At 36.8% G+C, this 21,152-nt stretch overlaps 1 protein-coding gene across 2 annotated transcripts in view; it reads left to right on the top strand.

The window, feature by feature from the left end:
• The first annotated feature begins 6,037 nt into the window (after window positions 1-6,037).
• Tomosyn (syntaxin-binding protein tomosyn) overlaps window positions 6,038-21,152 on the top strand; it is a 176,362-nt gene continuing 161,247 nt past the window's right edge. Inside the window, exon 1 of one of the 2 annotated variants that reach the window (XM_089243835.1) lies at window positions 6,038-6,641. In XM_089243835.1, the coding sequence (XP_089099961.1) occupies window positions 6,471-6,641 (171 nt within the window). In that variant the 5' untranslated portion in view covers window positions 6,038-6,470. The remainder of the gene's footprint in view (window positions 6,642-21,152) is intronic. The other variant, XM_089243834.1, reaches the window with a different exon arrangement.

Raw genomic sequence — 21,152 nt, 5'->3', positions numbered from 1 at the left:
CAATGGGGCTGGCAGGGCTCTAGCCAGTACCGCCTAGAGATAGAGGTGCTGCTATCCTCTGTCTCTAGGAGGTGCTGCTCTAGCGCGGGGGCCTCAGAAAAACCTGATTTTTGTTGTTTTTACACTAGAAATTCACTATAGAGAAGTCCCCACCAATGTCTTGGGGAGGGGGCCTGGTTCCAGGATGGGAAAGGACATGATGAGCACCGACATGCTCGCGGTAAAAAGGAAAAATTTTATTCTTACATGAAATATACATGCCCCTTTAACTTCCCTTCTTTTTTTTCAGACGGGGCACATTGCCTTTTATTTCACTTTGCCTTTGACGGGGCACACACCTACACAGACATGTTTCTGCACTCACAGAATTTCGTTATCTGTGCAGAATGACGAAGTAACATGCTGCCTTATACAATATAGGGGATTTTTCTGCCCTGCAAAAAACTCCGTGTACAAGGAAACATTCTCAGACTCTAAACCTTCAAAATTATGTAATGGTGTCTTAGGTACTTTGATCATAACCAATAAACCGTTAATAGCAAAATTTCATCAGCAAAAATATGCCTTCTAGAAAATATTGAAGTCAATTATAGAGTACATATCACATGTGAGACAGACATCAATGAACTAGATCCCTTCTGCAATCAATAAAATAAAACTGTTGCAATTCTTCAATTTAAATTAGCGACCAGATTTTGATTAATGTGTCGCATGGAAAAAAACAATACGAAATGATACCAGTTGATATTTTGTAAGCAATAATATTACTTGAATTATTGAGTTTGAATCAGGAATTTAACAGTTGTTATTTGTGCGTGGTAAAACAACATTAGCAAAACTCGCAAAGTGTATAGTCGTCTTCGGCTTTTATATTGCTTTTGATTACAATCACAGAGAGCTTTGAATAGCTGCAGTTTGCGAGTTTTACTAATGTTGTTTTACCACGCACAAACAACAACCTTTGGAATTTCGATGCAAAACTTGATAATTCAGATAATATCATTGCTTACAAAATGTCAACTAATATCATATCGTATTGTTTTTTTCATGCTGCTCATTAATTAAAATCCGGTCGCTAATTTCAATTGAAGATTCGTAACAGTTTTATTTGATGGGTGGCAGAAGGGGATCCGTTTCCATTCATGTTTTTCACATGTAGCTCAGGGTGATTCTAAATTCATGAGACAAACTTTAAGAGATAGTTTGAGAGACGAAACTTTGAACACCTAAACAAGCATTTTTAATCGTACAATGTGTGGTCGAATTGCAATAGCAAAGATGGTAGAGGATGTTTTTAGGGAGTGTACAACAGTACTTCACACCAAAAATAAATATATTTTTCCACCGGATTTGCTGCGATATGAGCCATTAGTCATTCGTAAGTGATGGCACGTTTGGTTTGGATCGGAGTTTGTCTCTTATTGTTGCAAGGATTATCAAAGTTACGCTGTGCAAAACAATGATCAAGCGGTACAATGACTACTACTACTACTACTAAACCAGACATGCACCTCGTCCATATTCCTCTGCGGAACTTCTAACGAATTGGTGCATGTTGGAATGCGCGTGTACATGTAGTGAAACCTTCAGAAGGACACATTTGATAATTTTTGTCGCACCACGACCATTTCTGCACACGAGGGCTAATTTTAGACCGGGATATACAATTCTGTGGTGTTTGGTCAGAACATGATAACTCCAAAATCACATTTTAGAGATATAGCATTTTCATTGTCATATAAAAATCCGAAATAAATCATACACACAAATGCAAATGAAAATATTATACGTCAGAATGTTGTTTAGCCGTACTCGCGTATTTGTGCATTTATCTCACTTCTAGTTAGTTATAATTAACAAGACTTACTACTAGATCAAAAAGACATTTTTTTGGAGATATCATACTTTGACCAAACACCACAGAATTTATTGCCGATTCCGAACGGCAGGCTTGTTTTTCATACTCCTCGAGAGATTGGTGCGCTAACCCCTCGATGGGGGACTCCCTGCGGTAGCAATTTTTTCTGTGCTCATTTCGCCGTTTCCGTTGTATCCCTGTGCCAGGAAAGTTTTCTGACAAGGACGAACCGGGTATCGAACTCGCGACACCACTAAACATCCTTAGGAATTTTAGGCGAGTATCTTATCGACCTGGGCTACCGCCCCCCCCCCCTCCCCAGAAGGTACATTGGATTTGAGGGAGCACAAGGGATTTGTCCCAGAGAAATTCTGAGATACTAACGTTCAAAAAGCATTTTAAATTAACAGAAATGGATTAAGGTAACTAATATTATAAAGATATTTTCTTCCGATATTTAAATTTTTAATTGGAAATATTTGAAAATATTTTTAATTTTTGATCATGTTGGGGAGGGAAGGCTACCCCCTATGTTCTCTCCTGCGTACGCCTCTGGTCGCAAACGTATGTACTCAGAGCTGTCACTTCTCGACAAAATTTCACAAAAATACTGTAAATAAGAAAGAGTAGCAAAAACTTATTTTTACGTACGCAACACAACAACGTGTAAACAACATAACTGGGAGAATCATGATTTCAAAAACTAAAACATAAGGAGAGTGTTTCTTGGATTTCTAATAAATAAATTTGTCATTTTTTTGGATTCAGAAAAAAAATATTAATTTATCATTTTTTCATGTTTTCTCATAAAAGTGCGCAAAATCACATTTGTGACATCTACTTGATTGAATAAGATTTAACTTCAAATTGTTTTTTGGTAAATTTTATGTAAAATTTCAATGTGTTACATGATATACGGGGTGATTATAAAAAAACTATCCCGACATATGGGCCCCTAACTATCATACCATTCACAGAAACTGAATGAAATTTTGGCATAAGGTATTTTGATGTATGCGCTCAAGAATGATATGGAAAACAACAGTGTCATTCTAATAGTTACGGTTACAGTGAGAAAATTTCGAAAATATCAAATGGCAACACCAAGTTTTTTGTATTGGACTGCGATCTCCATACTGAAAAACACTAAATAGCGTTGGAATGGCACCTGTAGCACGAAAATCCCCGGAGCTAGGCAAGGAAAAAGTAAAAAGGACTTTGCCGTGCACCAGAGCATTAATGTTCATTTCATTCGTCACACCGTTTTTTCGGCTGAGATCCCAGCCTGATTAGTCCTCCACAAGGTCATGTGGAAAATTTGTGAATCACAATAAAATGCTTTATTTTATGCTGCTTCTCTGTCCTTATTGGTTGTCCTCACTTTTAGCCTATCTACCGCCGGTGATTTTCATGCTACAGTTGCCGTTCGAACGCTATTTAGGGTTTTTCACAATGGAGGTCACATTCCAATACAAAAAACTTGGTGTTGCCATTTGATATTTTCGAAATTTTCTCACTGTAACCGTAACTGTTAGAGTGACACTGTTGTTTTACATATCATTCTTGAGCGCATACCTCAAAATACCTTATTGCCAAAATTTCATTCAGTTTCTGTGAATGGTATGATAGTTAGGGGCCCATATGTTGGGATAGTTTTTTTATAATCACCCTGTATATGCGCTAAATATATCAATGAATCCTTTGAAGGGTGGACGTATTTTCCCCAAAATCCATAGGAAAAAATTTAAACTGGAGCACTCACTATAGGACCACCCTTCCTTCCTAAGAAGTTATTATATTGATTGGATACATAAACACTCTCATCGGAACGTTCGTATTTAATAAATTCATCAACGTTACACCCCCCCCCCACCCAATGGGGGATCCTGACCAACACTTTGGGAACCGCTATATCATAGAGGTCAAGAAGCAAAACTCTTTTCAAATATTCGTATCTTAAGGGACGGCAAAACATTATACGCCTAAGGCGGCAGAATTTCTAGGATTTGGCCTGCGACTAATTGAGTGACCAAGAAAGTGTGCAAACATGTGAGTGTCCATAAGACTGACCTAGAGACAGGGACGTATTTACCGCGAGCGCTGGGGGAGTAAATACGCCCCTGTCTCTAGGGGCGTGGGGCGTATTTAGTGTGACCGGGGGAGGGGGGTCTAAGTGAGCTGGATTGGTGGTGGCAAATTCAAAGAATAAGTGGTCAAGAAAATTATGGGACAATGTGCTGAAATTACACTTGTGTGATAGAGCTTGTGTGTGTTTCGGGTCAATTAAATTAGACAAGAATGGGAAAAGAGCGGCAAAATGTATGTAGCGCCCACACGGGCGGTAAAACCATAAATCTCCTTTTGCCCGTGCACACATTCCACCGCGGAATTTCTAACGAATCTGTACAAGTAGTACATGGGTAGGGCCACCACTAGAACGAGTACGGCAACTAGAAACTAGAATTTACTATGTCACCAGACTCCCGCAGAACACTATTAATTTATCCGGGAACATATCTCGGGTCACTTAAGTGATCTGGGAATGTGGCGTGGGACAATTCAGTAATCTGGAGCAGCATCACAGGTCACTTAAGTAATTTGTAAACGAGCCACGTACCACTCAAGTGGTCATTTAAGTGATCTTTAAATGTGCGGCACGTCCACTCAAGTGACCCGTAAATATGTCGTGGGTTACTTGAGTGATATAGAACAGCATCGCTGGTCACTGAAGTGATTTGTAAATGTGCTGCGGAATACATAAGTGACCTGAATTTGCCGTGGGCCGCTTGAGAGATCTGAAATTGAGCCGCTGGCCACTTAAAGACTGTGGTTCCAAACTTCAAGGCACGAATGTGAGCCGATCTCCCCGTTAAAAAGTCTCGCCACAGAGAGCAAAAGGCTACAAACGGTACAGACGCCCAATCATTACACTTCACGTCTGAAAAATTGATGGCAGCACTGAAAGATCAGTACAACACTAGATACGCGGTCAGACTGTTAGTGTACTCACACTTCCGCACTTCATGGCTCACACTTCCCGCACAACTAACAAGGTGGTAAAATGGCCATGGCGGCAGACCCGAGTTGTGCTCAGTTTGAAAGAAAAGAAAAAATGGTCACTTGAGCAGGGGCGTCGGAAGTGTTTCGAACCTGTGTGTGCTCGTCTTGAGTTCAGAAATTTCGATTTCTGAATCAATTCTGTGGGTGCTCGGACCTGTTTTACAAATTTTCGTGGGTGCTCGAGCACCCACAGCACCCCCGGCTCCGACGCCACTGCACTTGAGGGGGATTTAGAAGTATGCCGCGGCTGCTCGAGTTTTCTGGAACTGGGTCGCATGTTACTCAAATGATATGTAGGTATGCCGTGGGCCACTCAAGCGATCTGTTTACATGCCACTTGGCTAATTTATACAAACTTATGCTTGGAGGTCATGGGCCACATCGGATGACTCCGAGGCCCACACTTGGTCCGCCGATCATGGGTTGAGCACAGGGGCGTAGCAAGACATTTTGTTCGGGGGGGGGGGGACAAAGTGATAGAACAATAGATTTGGCCATCTTTTTCCCTTTTTTTGGTCATTTTCTCACATTTCGGGGGGGGGACCAGACCCCCCCCCCCCACTACGCCCTTGGTTGAGCATGTATGGTGTAGCACGACGTCCAAGCGACAGCACAGCACAACACCCCCTTTCGAAATGCGGCCAAAGATCTTTGGTTAGTGAGTGGGATATATTGGTTGAAATTTTGAGGTCTTTGGTAAATGCCCCACTTGCCCATGCGGGAATCGGGCCCAGGGAGTTATTCCTGGGCCCGAGTTACTATTAAGTCGGAGAATCGGAATCTGACCCTTAATGTTATCTAATCGGAAACCACTGTAATATATATATGTCCCAGATTTCTTTTCTTCCCTTTTTGTCAGGGAGGATTGTACACTAATAACCATCGTATGAAAACATACATGATATATATGATAAATGCAATGACCCCGCACCCCCCGTAACCAACATTTTTTTAAGAGTTATGCACTTCTCGTCCGCGTTCAAAAAGATCGCAGAGAGGGTGGGGGGGGGGAAGGAGGGAAAGCGGAAGAGCGAGAGGGCGGAAGGACCACGCCGCGCAAAAGCGCCGCTACACCTGTGGCAGCAGCGCCGATCACGTGCCACCCGAGAAAAGATATCGATTAATCCGGGCACTGCTGCCGAGCTTACCCATCATGCCTCGGGGCGCCACCAACCATCCCTTTCATTTTATTTGTTTTATTTTCTTTACCTCATCCACATATCGTCGAGCAGAAGATACACGACAACATAAGCGATAACAAAATCTTTTGGCTTGTATGTAGCAATAATAACTTCCAAACACCCGAATGTAATCGTTCATCGTTATGTATATAATTTTTGTCTCAAATTAAAGATTATTCTCGGAAGATCCAAGAAGGAATCTGCGATCTCTGTCGTAAATTTTTCCCATATGTTCTGTACGATCTTGTGCTTCTGCAATCGGCGGAGGAGATGCCTTGAAGGACCCTGCGGACAATATGTAGTACTACGTACCGCGTCCAAAAACTGACACACTCGCATTCCGTTTTCGTTTCATTTCGTCGCTCTGAATCATGAAAAGGACCGGGGGCTTCTTCAAAGGGGTCCTCGACAACCTTAGGTCCTCGTCGACGAGCCAATCACAGAAGGATAAGTCGAGTTCCAATCTTGAATCCGCCGTTGACGCGCCCCCCGAGACTGAAATACAGGAGGTCCTCAGAGCGGACCACTTCAAGCTCGCAAAGGTAGGAATCATGATTACAAACTGTACGTAATAGGCGTGTGTGTGCATACACGCATGCATGCGCGCAATGTATTATTGTAATGTAAACACGATTGCTGCAGTGCAAACATTCTGCGATTTTTTCGGTCCGTGGGATGTTTACATAGCTCCTCTGAGAGCACGAGATTGTAAATAAAATTTAAATGGACCCTCCCACTTACCTGTGCTTGAGTAATGATCCATGCTGCATTCACTAGCATGCTTATTATGCATGAGATGTAGGCCTTTATATCCGAACATGATAAACATGACACACCTACCTTTGTGGGTGATGGGACCTATTACCTGAATACTAGGGAAATCCGTCATGAAGTTTTTAATTGCTTTTTTATTTTTAATTTGAGTATACAAAAATTGTATACAATGAAAGTATGCAAAGCACTTTATAATATATTTCGTACTTCCTCTAAAGGAATAAATCAAAAAATTTAGATACCAGGAGGAGGTTAATAATAATAACCGATAACATGGAGGTTCTGAATGAATTTTATTCTCGAGATTCGTATTCTGAAGTATACAAAAATTGAATATGTAGTAGAAGTATGCAAAAATTGAATATGTAGTAGAAGTATGCAAAACATATATTGAATATGTGAACATTGAAAACATGACACACCTACATTTTTTATGGGTGGAGGTAGGTGTGTAAGTGCATATTGGTATAATGTGAATGTGATTGTTGCAGTGTAAACATTCACTGACTTTAGTTTCGTGGGATGTTTACACGGCTTCTGCGAGCACGAGGGTTTTTTTTTTGAGATTTGAAATAAAATTAAATGAGCCCCCCCCCCCTACTTAGCTGTGTTTATATAATGCTGCATGCTCATTATAAATAAGAAGAAAATCCAAATATGATAAGCACAACACGCCTAACTTTATTGTTGATGGCCACTATGGCCTAAATACTAGGGAAATTTGTCAAGTTTTTAACCAGTTTGTTTTTAATTTAGAGTATGCAAAACTTGTATGCAGCAAACAACTTGTAAACAATATGTATGCAAAAAAATATAAAGCTTTTTATTTATAATTCAAAAAATTTTTCGATACCAAGAATTTTATAAAGGTGCTAAATGAATTTTACTCTCGATTTGTTGTCAAAAAACATACAAAAATTTTAAATCGGTATTAGAAGTGTGAGAGAAATTATTGAATATCTGGACATGATAAGCATGACACACCCACCTTTGGGAATGATGATCTCACTATGGCCTAAATATACTAGAAAATCAGTCAATTTTTTTAATGTTTTTTCGGCGAAGTTTAATCATGATCCTTAGCTATCAATTGATATACTCTTGAGTAAGCTGAAGCGGTCCTCAGAGCAGACCACTTCAAGCTTGCACGGTAGAAATCATGATTAAAACTTTACATAATAGGGGGTGTGTGTATGCATGTATAGATTGTTACAATGTAAACACGGTTGTTTCTATATTGTTTCAGTGCAAACATTCCCTGACTGGATTTCCATGGGATGTTTACACAGCTTCTGAGAGCACCAGGGTTTTTTGAAATTGTAAATAATTTATAAATGGACCCTCCCACTGTAATGCATCATATTTATTACGTATGAAAGATTTGTAGTAGGCTATGTCCGAACAGTTAATAAACATGACGCACCTACCTTTGTGGGTGATGATCACTATGGCCTAGATCAGGGGTGGCCAACCCATGGTATCGAGTGGTACACAATGATTGCATTTTTCTATCAAAAACATTTCTTGTACTTTTAAGCAATCCTTTTTTTAAGACCAGGATCACACTGTGAAAGTTATATAAAATTTCTGTTATAAAACTGAAAAAGTGCGACCAATAAGTGCATCGGCTACATTCAAGACAAATGCAACGCATAAGCTTATTGGTTGAATTTTTCAAGTTTTATAAAAGAACTTTTATAAAACTTCATAGTGTAATTCCAGCCTTACGAATGATCTTGTAGGCTGCCAAATATACATTTAGTATGGTAGGCACTCTTGAAATAATACTTATGTGATAATTTTCTGAAACACAATTGTTTCTAAGACTGGTTTTGTGGGATATTTACACAGCTTCTGAAAGCAGGAGGGTTTTTTTCGGATTGTAAATAAAATTTAAACGTAACCTCCTACTTATCTGTGTTTATGTAATACTGCATTCACCTGCATGTTCATTACGAATAAGGAGAAAATCTAGAAATAATAAGCGTGTCACACCTACCTTTGTGAGGGATGACCGCTATAACATGAATACTAGTGAAATCGGTCATGAATTTTTATCAGTTTCATTTAGAGTATGCAAAAGTTGTATAATAGAACTATGCGAGGAAATATCAGTGTTTTATTTTTGGTATGAATTTTTTTTTGATATTGAAAATTTTATGCAGATGCTGAAGAAATTTTTTTCTCAATTTGTATTCAAAGCTATATAAAAATTGCATGCAGTAATAGAAGCATGCAAGAAAATATTGAATATTTGAACATTATAATCATGACACACCTACATTTGTGGATGATGACACAATGGCTTGAATACCAGTGATGTCAGTCATGAAAATAAGATTTCATTCTCACTTTTATTTGTATTTAATTGTATTGGGAGTATTCAAAAATTGGATGCAGTAAAAGTATGCAAGAAAATATTAAGATCTTTATTTATTATACAGTATACTCTCTTCGAAAGAGTGAATCAATGCTTTTGACAAAGAATCAATCGTATGGAATTGATGAAAAATGTTTGTTCTCAATTCACACCCGAAAGTAGCTAGCTTATACACACTAGCTTCAACACAGTAATTAAATTGAACACAAACATTAAAAGTGTACAAATATTGAATATGCAGTAAAAGTATACAATCAAAGAACAAACTCTTTATTTTTGGATACAGTAGACCCGACAATCCGGCCATGCATTGGTCCAGTAATCCAACGTTTTTGGCTGGTTATCTTCGAACATAGAAGAGGAAACATATCACTGCATGTCTGTGTACAAAAATTTATATTATTAAAAGGGCTCTTTCAGCTACCAGTAGTTCCTCAATTTTGTAATCAGGCACACCCTTTTTATGTGCCAAATAAGCGAGAATCTACTACTACTTAACTGTAGATGTACTTTGCACATATTCCTCTTCAGAATTTTAAACGATTTGTAATATGCCAGAATGTGTGTTCTGAGAATAGGCCCTATGTGTTGCCCTAAGCAAAAAGCCTACTGTAGGTCTGCTTCATATCCACGATGAAACAATAAAAAATATATGTGATATTGACTATTGAGATGCTAATGAGCATTTTATTTTATATGCCTATTAGAAAGTATACAATAATTAAATGTAGTATAAAGCAGTTTTACAGAGGTGCCGATAAATATTCATGCTTTCTATTTTTATGTTGGGTGAAAATTGAATGCAGTAGTATAAAAATATGGACAACATTTCTCAAACACACTTTACTTTGACGTGGCGAAAATGTTAAGAGAATACATAGACATGCACTGAACACTTTCTGCTGTCTTTTTAGAAATAGACTATCTTTGTTAGAAATGCCCTAGGGGAATATTTATGTAATGCATGTACAATTGAGTGGTATTAAAAGTTTATATGTATGTGTGTATGTTAGAATATATCAAGATCACTATTTTTTCAGTCACAGCTCAATTTTTTTTAAAACTGATTTATTTTTATGAATATTTGAGTCCTCCAGTTATGAACAGAATTTAATTTGTTTTAAACATTTTCGTTGCCACGTGTGAACATTGTTTTATGAATAGATGTTGTTTGAGGTCATTGAAACAAGCATTGACTTTAGCATAGGCCTATTCTATTTTCGATTCTAAGCAGTAAATCAAAATATTTGTGATGTTGAGAATTTTATGGAGTTCCCAAAGAATTTCTATTTGAGAGAAGTCAAAAATTGCTTTAAGAAGATATTAAGCTCTTTATTTATATTATATTCACTTCAAGGAGCATAAAAATTTTTGGGCTAAAGCCTAAACATGATATTCATACATACATATCATCATAATCAGAATTTTATGAATGGGTTAAAATTTTTATTTCTTAAGTTCACCATTCTTTTTTTTTTTTTTTTTTTTTTTTCAATTCAAATAACGTAAAATAAATATATGCATGAAATGCCTACATACAAACACAAAGGCAACAATAGACAAATTGCCAAACAAGGTGGTGGCTGAAAAAAGATGTTCATGAAAAATATGGATGTCAAATATAACTGAAATACAACCCAATGTAAAAGCATATATTTTTAAAGCAATTATTAATATAATATATAACCTTAAAAAAAAGATAATGGTTGTTTTATCTACGTATGGATACCATCTCTAATTTTTCCAATATGTTTATCATAGTTCTTTTTTTAATGTACATGTCAATTGAGTTACGATTCCTCCCCCCACACCTATGTTCTTCCAATGTAAACATATTTAAGAAATCAAGTCTCTCTTCATAGCTCAAGCCTTGTGTAACAACAAGAGCATACTTAGCTCCTCTCTGCACCCCTTCAACCAAGTCTATGTCGCTCTCTAGGTTTTTGTTTCAGAAACACTACAGCATACTCCAGTCCATCACAAACAACCTTGGAAAAGTATGTGAAGAGACCTTTTTAAGAATGAAACAGAGTAGTTTATTTGCTTTTTTGATCACCACTGAGCAATCTTCAAGAAATCTAAGCCTCTCATCAATGAGAATTCACATATTGGTGACCCTAGTTGCATCTGCAATAGTAAAGACATTCAATGTGCTAGTATATATTGCATTGACTTTTGTATTATCTAATATTATTGAAAAATGCTTCAAGTAACAGTAGAAATGAAACAAAGACAACAGTTGATTGTTGAGCAACAATCAGTAATGATGCAGGGGAATTTTTTTGGGGAAGAAAGTTTTTTGGATGCTATGACATCGTCTTTCCATGGTAAATTCATTATCAAGTTTGTGAATGATGGCAACTTTGCAAAACAAATGTTCATCTGATTAGGCTAGGACTGTCATGGCCATCATTGTTCAAAAGACAGTTTTTCAGGAGGTAGAGACTGAGAATAAGCTCAAAATTTATGATTGCTTAATAAATTCTTATTCATGTAGACTATATATACAGTAAAACTCATACAATGATGCCCACAAGAAAAGAAGAAAAGTATATTATTATACAAGACTAATGATTATAGATGGTAATTGACTTGTGGGAAGTGTGTTGGGACCAAAGAAAATTATCGTTATATACTGTAGGTGATTATCATTATAGAACGTGTTGGTATATAGGATTTAGTGTTATTGCTTATGAAGTTATATACAATGTATATAATTAAAATGGTGCACTCACATATAATCAATAGAAAACTAATTATGGTGATAGCGTAACAGGAATATTATTTACTATATTTATTCACACATTTGTAATTTGAAAAACAACAAACCGGTTTAGTAGAACCCACAATTCAAACAAATTTTGATAGATTAACGTATCAGAATTCTTGTTGAAGAAGCCCTGTTGATCAACGTGGCGAATCAGTCTAATCTGATGTTAATTTGTGATGAAACTATTGTTTTATTGAATTATATTCCTGTCATTATTTAGATCAATGAGTAATTAAACAAAAAGCTATACCTCTAATAAAATATTTGTACCATCTTTCTTGAATTATAAAAGAAGTGCTTACATATATTAAATACATATAGGTCTATAGCTTGTGTGATATGCTTTTGCATTCCGTGTATGGACTAATTTGTGTACTTCAATTGTTTAGAAATATTTCAATTTCAACAAAGTTGTTTAAATATCCTGGGAGGTATTTAAGGGAGAAAAAATATTAATATCAATTATTTATATTATATTGTATTATATTTATTAAAATGTTGTATTCAAATTGAAACTTTCTCTAGTTGATTTATTACTTTTGTTTTAAAAAATGGTCACTTTTCCCTTTAAAAAGTGACTTTTATATTATTTTATATTTTAGCCCATAATATTGTATAGTTCTATAAACAATATTTATGACCCATAACAATTTTCTAACAATTTTCCACAGCTACCACAGCCTGACTTTGACTTGAGGGGAGGCCCTGGATATCTCTGGCAAAACGCTTATAATTGGAGTTAAAATTAAAGGTGGCTTTACGTCAGGGCTTAAGAAATCAAAAAAAAAAAAAAAAAAAATCAACCCTAGCCAATTTTAGAGCCAAGCATAATTTTTTTAGTCAGATTGTTCTTTTTTTTTCTGCATCTCAACGATCATGGAAAAAAGTCATTAACACAAAATTTTGGAAATTTCATTTTGTTCTCAATTTAAGGCCACTGTGTGGTTGTGCTATTATAGTGATGAACATGCATCACAATGACCCAGTTTCGAACCCACACGTGCGGCACAGTTGTGGTTGCCTAAAGCTTGTTTTCTGTGGTTCCCAACTGTGAGGAGTGAATGGAAGCTGATCTCCCTGTTAAAAAGCATCTCCACAGAGAGCAACAGTTCTACAATGGTATATATATCCAATAGTTATACTTCACTCATACTTTGAAAAATAGATGGCAGCACTAAAATTCACGTGCAACACCAGATATGCTCACAGACTGTTCAGGTACATATGCACCTTGCAAAACTCATTCGGTAGAAAATAGTTCATGGCCATAGACCGAGTTCCGAGTTGTGCTTTGTTTGAAAGAGAGGTAGACCCACAAAATTTTATCACATGAAAAATTTTAGGTATGTACCCCAAAGCAGAATGTGCCAAAATCTGCGACGTGAGTCGCAAAACAATTTGGAAGAATTTTAAGAAAAAGTGAAAAAAAAAACCCCCACTATTACATGTATGGGGATTTTTACCGCAGAACATGTCCAGTCAGCTGAGGGCTCGTCGCAGAACAGTGCTAAACATTCTGCTTTGGGAGGTATGTATAGTGTTAGGTGTGTCTTAGACCTTGTGACTGGGGTTTGTCATGAAGTAGCCTACATTTGTATTCAAAAACTCTGATATTTATTTCATTCCAATGAAGAAATAGTGCCTGTAATATTGAAAGCTCACAGCAGTGAATGGAAAATAACTGCTCTTCTGTTGAAAAAACAATAATTTTGCATTGGATTTATATAAAGTTTAAATCTGTAGACAGAAGGGGATAACTGAGCCGCACACACTGCTATTTTGAGTTTCCTCTATATTCCTCCGCACATTTCATACCATCATGGTTTTCTCATGCAACTGGATTTAATTAAGACAATGACTATTTGCCATTCAGGTGTTGCTTTGACAATCTCTTGAACTCATGAAATATGAACGAATAAGGTCACAGAATTTTTGACACTGAATCAATGCAGAATTTTTCGGTATTGAATTTTTTCCATCCATTTACTGCCAAGCTTCACTTTTTCTAAATTGGGTAACAGTGCTCACCAATGTCCGGTACATCTGGTGAAGTGAATTTGCCGAGAGCGATGTTTTTTTAACAATTACTACCAATATTTTATATATCCATCTTCTTAAACAAAAAAAAAGTTATCATTCGTGGAGTATTTTCTCTCTGATATTCTAAATAATGGTCATGAAAAATAAAATCCACTTATATAGCTCTTGATTAATTAAACATAGTTATTACACTAAAAGATATTACCATACATCTATATATATATATATATATATATATATATATATATATATATATATATATATATGGGGGGTTCAAAGATCTTGCTTAATTACGATCATTGCAGTCAGGTCATTCAGACAAAGACTAATTGCTGCAGCTTGCATACATACTAAAGAAAGGTTTATTGATTCAATTTTTTTGGATGATTTCCAGCTATTTTAGAATGTGGAAGACGGTCGTGAAATAGTGACATTTTTGGCATTATTTTGATACCTTTTGTTAGAAGAATATTTATGAAATAAAAAAAAAATGTGTGTGTGTATGTGTTGGATGGAAATGCAGTTGTTCCTTTTTTCTCCATTCATGCAATACATTTCATTAATTTTTTTTTTACCAGTTTAGAGAATTAATTCTAGAGCTTTGAAAAGTCTCATCTCTCTCTTGTAGTGAAGATTAGTGCTCCTCCCCCCCCCCCTGTAGCTTCGACGCCACCCTCCCATAAAAACCAATATATATATACATATTGGCATATATCGGAAAAAATGGAATAAAACACATTTTCACAGCACAAAATGAGTCATTCATGCAATGGTAGTAAATGAAAATGATCCTTCGGACCCATAAAAAAGTATAATTAACTGCTCTAGATAACCATGTGGTATATTTTTTGGTATGAAGTTTTTTTTATATATAATTTCATCAATATGACCGAATTGAAATGTTTGAATGAATTAATTTCCCTTATATCTTTCAGATATTAGTTTTACCGTTTGTAAAATGCAAATTTTCTTCAAAAAATTTTGTGTAAATTCTATATTACCTCAATCAATAAGTCCTATGAATTAAACGAAGGAACTAGATTTAGTTATCTTGAAATTGAAGTGTGTTTTCTCATGTATATAGATTATGTGCATTTTGATTAGTTTCAAATAGTGTCGTACAGAAATTGGTGGACGGGGACAATTTATATATGTTATGGAAACATAGTTGAAGCAACTAAAATTGTTGGAGTCCGCCTGCCATGCCAGTGTGCCCCGGTAATCCGACGTACTGGGTACCGACTGCGGAGTCGTTTTCGTCTCCACATGCTTGGCTCTAGGATGAACCATTGCTATATTAGGCATGAGTGTTCTGTTACTTATAGGAAAATTCGGAGCATGTCCCACACACTGTAGGTAATGGCCACATGATGGCCAAAGAATAAATTTCTAAAATATAAATGGATATTTTTTTCTTTATTTTTCTACTGCTTTGACATTCAGTATGAATATCAGTTCATGTGACTGTCAGTGCTATTCATTCTACATTTATCTCAATCTGCGACTAGCTAATGTGATACAAGATACATATCATTTGTATAAAATAGTCATAATGGATTTTGTGGGGTTTGTTGAAACCTCTTGGAGCGGGAGTTATTTTTGTACATGATACAAATTCATACATATTCAATCTATTTAATGGCTGGCCCTCTATTATTCTTTCACAAATCTCTCGCATAACTTGTGCCCATGATTTTTTATTTTTCTTCTATGATGTTTGTGTTATGCTATGTCCATGACGCTCCATCGCCATCTATCTGTCAGCGCATTTTGAAATTTGTGATTGTGAACTTTTGCATTTTGTGCGGTACTTAATTATTAAGGTATAACTCTCTCTCCCCCGCTCGCTCTTTGTTGTCGCACTTCATCTACTGTCGTCATATCTGTAAGTGGATTATATGCTTTCTCCATCTACACCCTCTGTTCCCCGATCCAGCTGCTCTGAACTGTGCCTATAGCGCTCTTCTCCATTTATTTGCATTGTCTTTGCTCTATTTGTACGCGGGGAGTAGTGAGTGGCGCGATGCCTTTCTGTCCCGTTCCGAAAACTCCATTCGTGGAGGTCTTTTCATTCCTTCGTGATAATTAAATTCAGTGGCGTATTCACGGATTCAATAAGCTTAACGAATTTCTTGACTGCTTGCCCCTCCCCCTCCTCTACACCATTGTCCATGGAATTCTCGGTTGAATTGGACGGGAAACTGTTCAATTTCCTCGTATTTGTTACGTTTTCCGTGACAGCTATTATTACATTTGTATTCTAATAATATGTATATATTGTTCTGCGCATTAATGGATTTTCTGGTCTAGGGACCGGAATAAAGGCTAATTTTTGTCCGATTTGTATGTTAATAACAAGTATCTGTTTCGAATGGTTTCGTTGGCGCTGATTTCGTACGCTCGACCCTACCACCGTGATCTCTGAAATTCCAACGCGTCCTCGGGAAATTGAATAGCTCTTGAATATATTCACACTCTAGCCGAAGCTCTAGTAATTGATGATATGCTGATGGTAATCGATATCTTATTGATCGTCTGAGGAGAGTAGCAATCAGTGTCTTACTATCATTTCGGTTATATGCCTTGTTAACAAGTGTGTTCACTAATATAGGTAGCCTTGTTTTACATCCAGCAAGACCTTGTCAACAACCCTTTCGTGATTCTGCTGAAATACATTCACCCGCCTTGAGCGTAGGCTTATTTTATGGATACCTTTTCCGTTATACACACACGTTTTTGTTTCTTCAAGTTGTTGGTGATTTTTGAACATGTCATGTTATGTTTAATGTAATCGCTATGATTACACTGTCGCACTCGTATTGGATAAAAAATGTTCACTATTTTGCTAGTTTCAGGGAGAGGGATGAGTGCCTGGGATTACCAGATATCTCGTATATAAGGTATTCAATAGCGTACGCGGGGGGGGGGGGGAGAGTGCGGTGAATTGTATATTCACTAGTTATTGGGGTGGACACATTCTTAGGGGACTCAAGTGGCCAGAACTCTCCGAAGCTCCAACACCTATGGGTGAAGCACAGACTAAAGATAATATTTCTATGTGAGTACGCATTAGGCATTTATAATGGGCCAGTTTATTGCATAATATTACTGTGTGTATGATAAGTTATATGCAGAGACGTTGGAAGTGGCTAACGCAACAGAAATTCAGAATAGAGCCGGGGAGGGGGAAGATTTAGCGTTTATTAGAACGATTTGAACATATGTTTTTGTTGACCAGAATATAAACATGGGCATGACGAATGAAATGTGTGTATTGTCCACATGACACGAAACAAGGGCAGCCCTGGTACTATTATGTTAGCTAGAAATGGTTCATCTCTAGCCAACTGTTTCAAAATCGAGAAGATTCCGTTTTTTATGATTTAATTACTGCTACTTGATCGTGTATGCAACTCGTAAACATCCCTCTGTGGAATTTCTGGCGAACTAGTACCGGAAGGTGTGGTTTGAGTGTAATGTGTGGACCTAACGTATTTATGTGTACAGACTAGGATTAACAGATTCGAAAATTGAGAAAGGACGGCACCTGTGCACGCATTCTTTTAACGCCTTTTTCACAACAGAGTCACTAGGAATCACCATTGAATGTTTTTTTCATCCTGTTTTCTTTGTTTATGAATAGAAAATGTAACATTTTCCCACTCCCGTTTTGTACACGGCAAAGCTCAATAACCGCTTAGGTACACGGCAATAGATATTGGTGAGCAAACGATGGTGTTCTTAAAGTTGGGGATGCGGTTTTTTAAATTCCTGTACAGCTTTTTTCTTCGGCTTTTTTCTCTTTTACAAATTATCCTAGACCAAGCTAGGCCGTGGTTAGAATAGTATTTGCTGATCTGCTTGCAACTTTGGTTCTTGCATTCTGGCAATTTTGACGATGATTGGCCAAAGTTTGTGAACATTGTCGCGGGACCACAAAAACACTCATGTCGACGAAGAGCTATATGTTTCAGAGTGGGGGAAAAAAATATTTTCTTCGGAAAGAAAATAGTTATCGAAAGCCTGAAAAGGAAGACGCTTGAAATGACACCAATAGAGACGTCTAGTAACCCTATCTATGCATATTCCGTGTTAAACTGTGCTGCCATCTGCCTTCCATATTTTTAAGTGAAAAGGACAGATACCCGAATTTTCATGTTATATAAGTGTCGTGTTGAAGGTCTCTGCTGAGACAATTTTTGAAATGGAATCGATTTCATAACCATTAAATCAAGTAATCGGAACTCATAAGTTTGCGAACACCCTTGAGAATGAGGTTGCAAATTTTACTCTGCAACCTTCTCTGCATATCTAGGCTAGGGCTGGATAAATTGTAAAACATTCTACGTGCCAGAAAAATTTTTAAGATCCAAAAATTTTTATTCCCGAAGAAAAGGTTCCAAAATAATGCTGTTTTTGACCGTTTTCAAGGTATATTGACCCTATTTTATGTTCACAGGTATGCTGCTATAAATTCCAAACATTTTTATGCTGCTTTCAACGCGCAGTTTAGTAACTACACAAAGAAAATTTTAGATGTCAATAGAAATTTTTTAGTCGCCATGGTGACCTGGCGCCTGGGATTTGTCCATTCTTACTCTAGACTCACCCTAAAATAGACTAGACACATACACATTAATTGGGAACATCACTGTCACAAATATTAACTCCTTGGGTGATTTTTCCCCAAAATTTCTCGTTATACTCCTGACCGATTTCATGACATCTCTAGCTATGAGATCGCTCGGAACACTGAGAATTGTTCCGCGATTTGAACAATCTGAGGAACACTGTCCGAAATATTATTATGCTGTTCCGACTCACGAACCATTGTTTAGAACTGAACTTGTTAGTAAGTCGGGAGGAGTAGATTTATTGCTGAAAATAATAAAAATAGTTAACGTTCATTCCCCCTCCTCCTCTCTAAAGCATTCTTCCGAAAGAAAAGCTCAAAAAGATTTTAATAATTGAACTTCAGAATGATTGATTGGCCTCATTAAAGGGATTTATATAAGAGGGAATACGAGAAGAAATTTTTTTCCCCTTTTTAATTTTGATGAAAAGTACACATTAATTAGAAATTTAGAGGCTGGTTTAATGTGTAGTTTCAGCTTCTTTAATCATTTTCTCAATCCCGCCAATTTTCAAGATTGGGTTTTAAGAGTTGCGTTGGCAGGAAAACGCTCCGAAACTGAAAGTAATTGAAAATTAATTAATACGAGAATGTATCACATCGTAGGGATAGCTAGTCTCACTGTCTTTCTTTCCGAGAGAGATTCTCCGGGGGAAAAACTACTGATGATTGCTTGCCTCTCTGTTAATGATTTTGATTTCTATGTCGGTTTGAGATTTGATGATCTGTTCTCGTATGATGTCCTTGAATAAATTAGCGATTAGAAATTGAGGCTTACTTAAAAATGCTTAAGTGTATGTACACAAGAGTATCAAATTCTGGACTAGGTCTCTGTCGGCCCGAGTTGGTTTTTCATCAAGGTACATGTAGTCTGTATTGTTAAATTACAATCTTCGGTAAAAATTCACCTTGTCAGCTTGCGTTTTTGAACAATGTCGCAAAATCTATTTCAGGGTTACCAGATTGTCAGATTTCAAAGAACGTATGGACACCAGTAGCTAATTATATATGGTTGAGTCCAAAGCTGGACATCCAGCCGATCATCGCCAATTATTATACTTAGATCGAGCAAAACGCAGGGCCATATAGCAAGGGCTGTCTCGTGAGGTGTGGGATTCAGTACTGGCTGACTTGACGCGTGACGTCATTTTCCTTGGAGAACAGATTGCGTCCGCTTTGCTCCCTTGTTGATTACGGTAGTTTGCACATCAATTAAAGGGCTTCTATCCCTCAAGGGACAGAGCCCTGGTGTTGTCTGGACTTCAGGGTAGTTTGCACAATCGCTGTGTTGCCCATTTTACTGAATTCTTTGCAAAATTATCTTTCCGGTTATTTTCATTAGCATCTGTTTATTTATTGGCTTGCTTCGTTCAGTCGTTTAAACATTTAAAATAAGTTTTGCATTTTGCGTATGAGGCAACTTCCACTAAAAATATTTTTCTTCAATTCATATTTCTCACGCGGATGTTAGTTTTAATCACGCACGTTAACTGACAGATTTCAGTTATCTTCTGAACTTTCTAATAATTTTTAATTACATTTTTGTTTTCATTTGAAATATAAGCGTACTTACAGTTTACTCGATCGAGCGTCTTACATTTGAATACCTATATTTTGCAAGTTTCTAGGTCTTTACGAAACGTATGACAAGCGACTTGAGAATCTTAAATTTCTTTGCCTTCCGAAAACTGTTCTTGCACGTTGTAATCGCACTACAATTCGTATTTGTATATCACTCACATTTACTCAAGAATAATAATTTTTTACTGAAGTACCAATCGCGTATGCTAAAACAAATAAAACAACACTATGAACTAGAGATGGCTCACTTAAGAGGAGGATTATTAGTATAAGTAAGCTGATGTCATCTGCGAGAAAAAAGGAGCAGGGTCGTGACCACGCCCACAAAGCCGAACGCAACATCATAGAGATGAAACAGCCCTTAATATGTAGCCCTTATTGACTGAAATGGAACATGGAATGACCTGCTATTTATTTATTGTTTTTTTTTAACATAATTATTCTTGAATCCGTAAATGCTTTATAAATCGCGATGAAATTGGTCTTTTTCGAATGTTGTCAAAATTTGCTTTCGAAAAATACGGGCATTTCGCGTATTTTACAAAATTACGTACGTCATACGCTTACAGCTTCCTTACTAAATGCGGACGTCTGGTAAACATATTGAGTTACGCTTCCCATCTTCTAACAATGCACAAATAATGTGTAGTTTGAAGCGTATTACTGTTTTCTAACAGTATTCAACAATACCGTTTTAAACAAATATATTAGCAACAAATACTTTTCAAACAAAAATGTATGTAAAAAATGGGTTTCCAGAAATGGCGCGCTATCACAAAATTTAGTCTTCTACTATAATTTTTTCCCCTCAACAATAGACCATTGCAACAATATCCCGTATATACTCGTGTATAACCCGAGTTTTTTTTGTTGAA

Source organism: Pholcus phalangioides, unplaced genomic scaffold, assembly GCF_987345545.1.
Source record: "Pholcus phalangioides strain wild (caught in Gottingen) unplaced genomic scaffold, Ppha-v1.0 ptg000015l_1, whole genome shotgun sequence".
NCBI classification, from domain to species: Eukaryota; Metazoa; Arthropoda; class Arachnida; order Araneae; family Pholcidae; genus Pholcus; species Pholcus phalangioides.
This window is presented reverse-complemented; position numbering and strand designations above follow the sequence as displayed.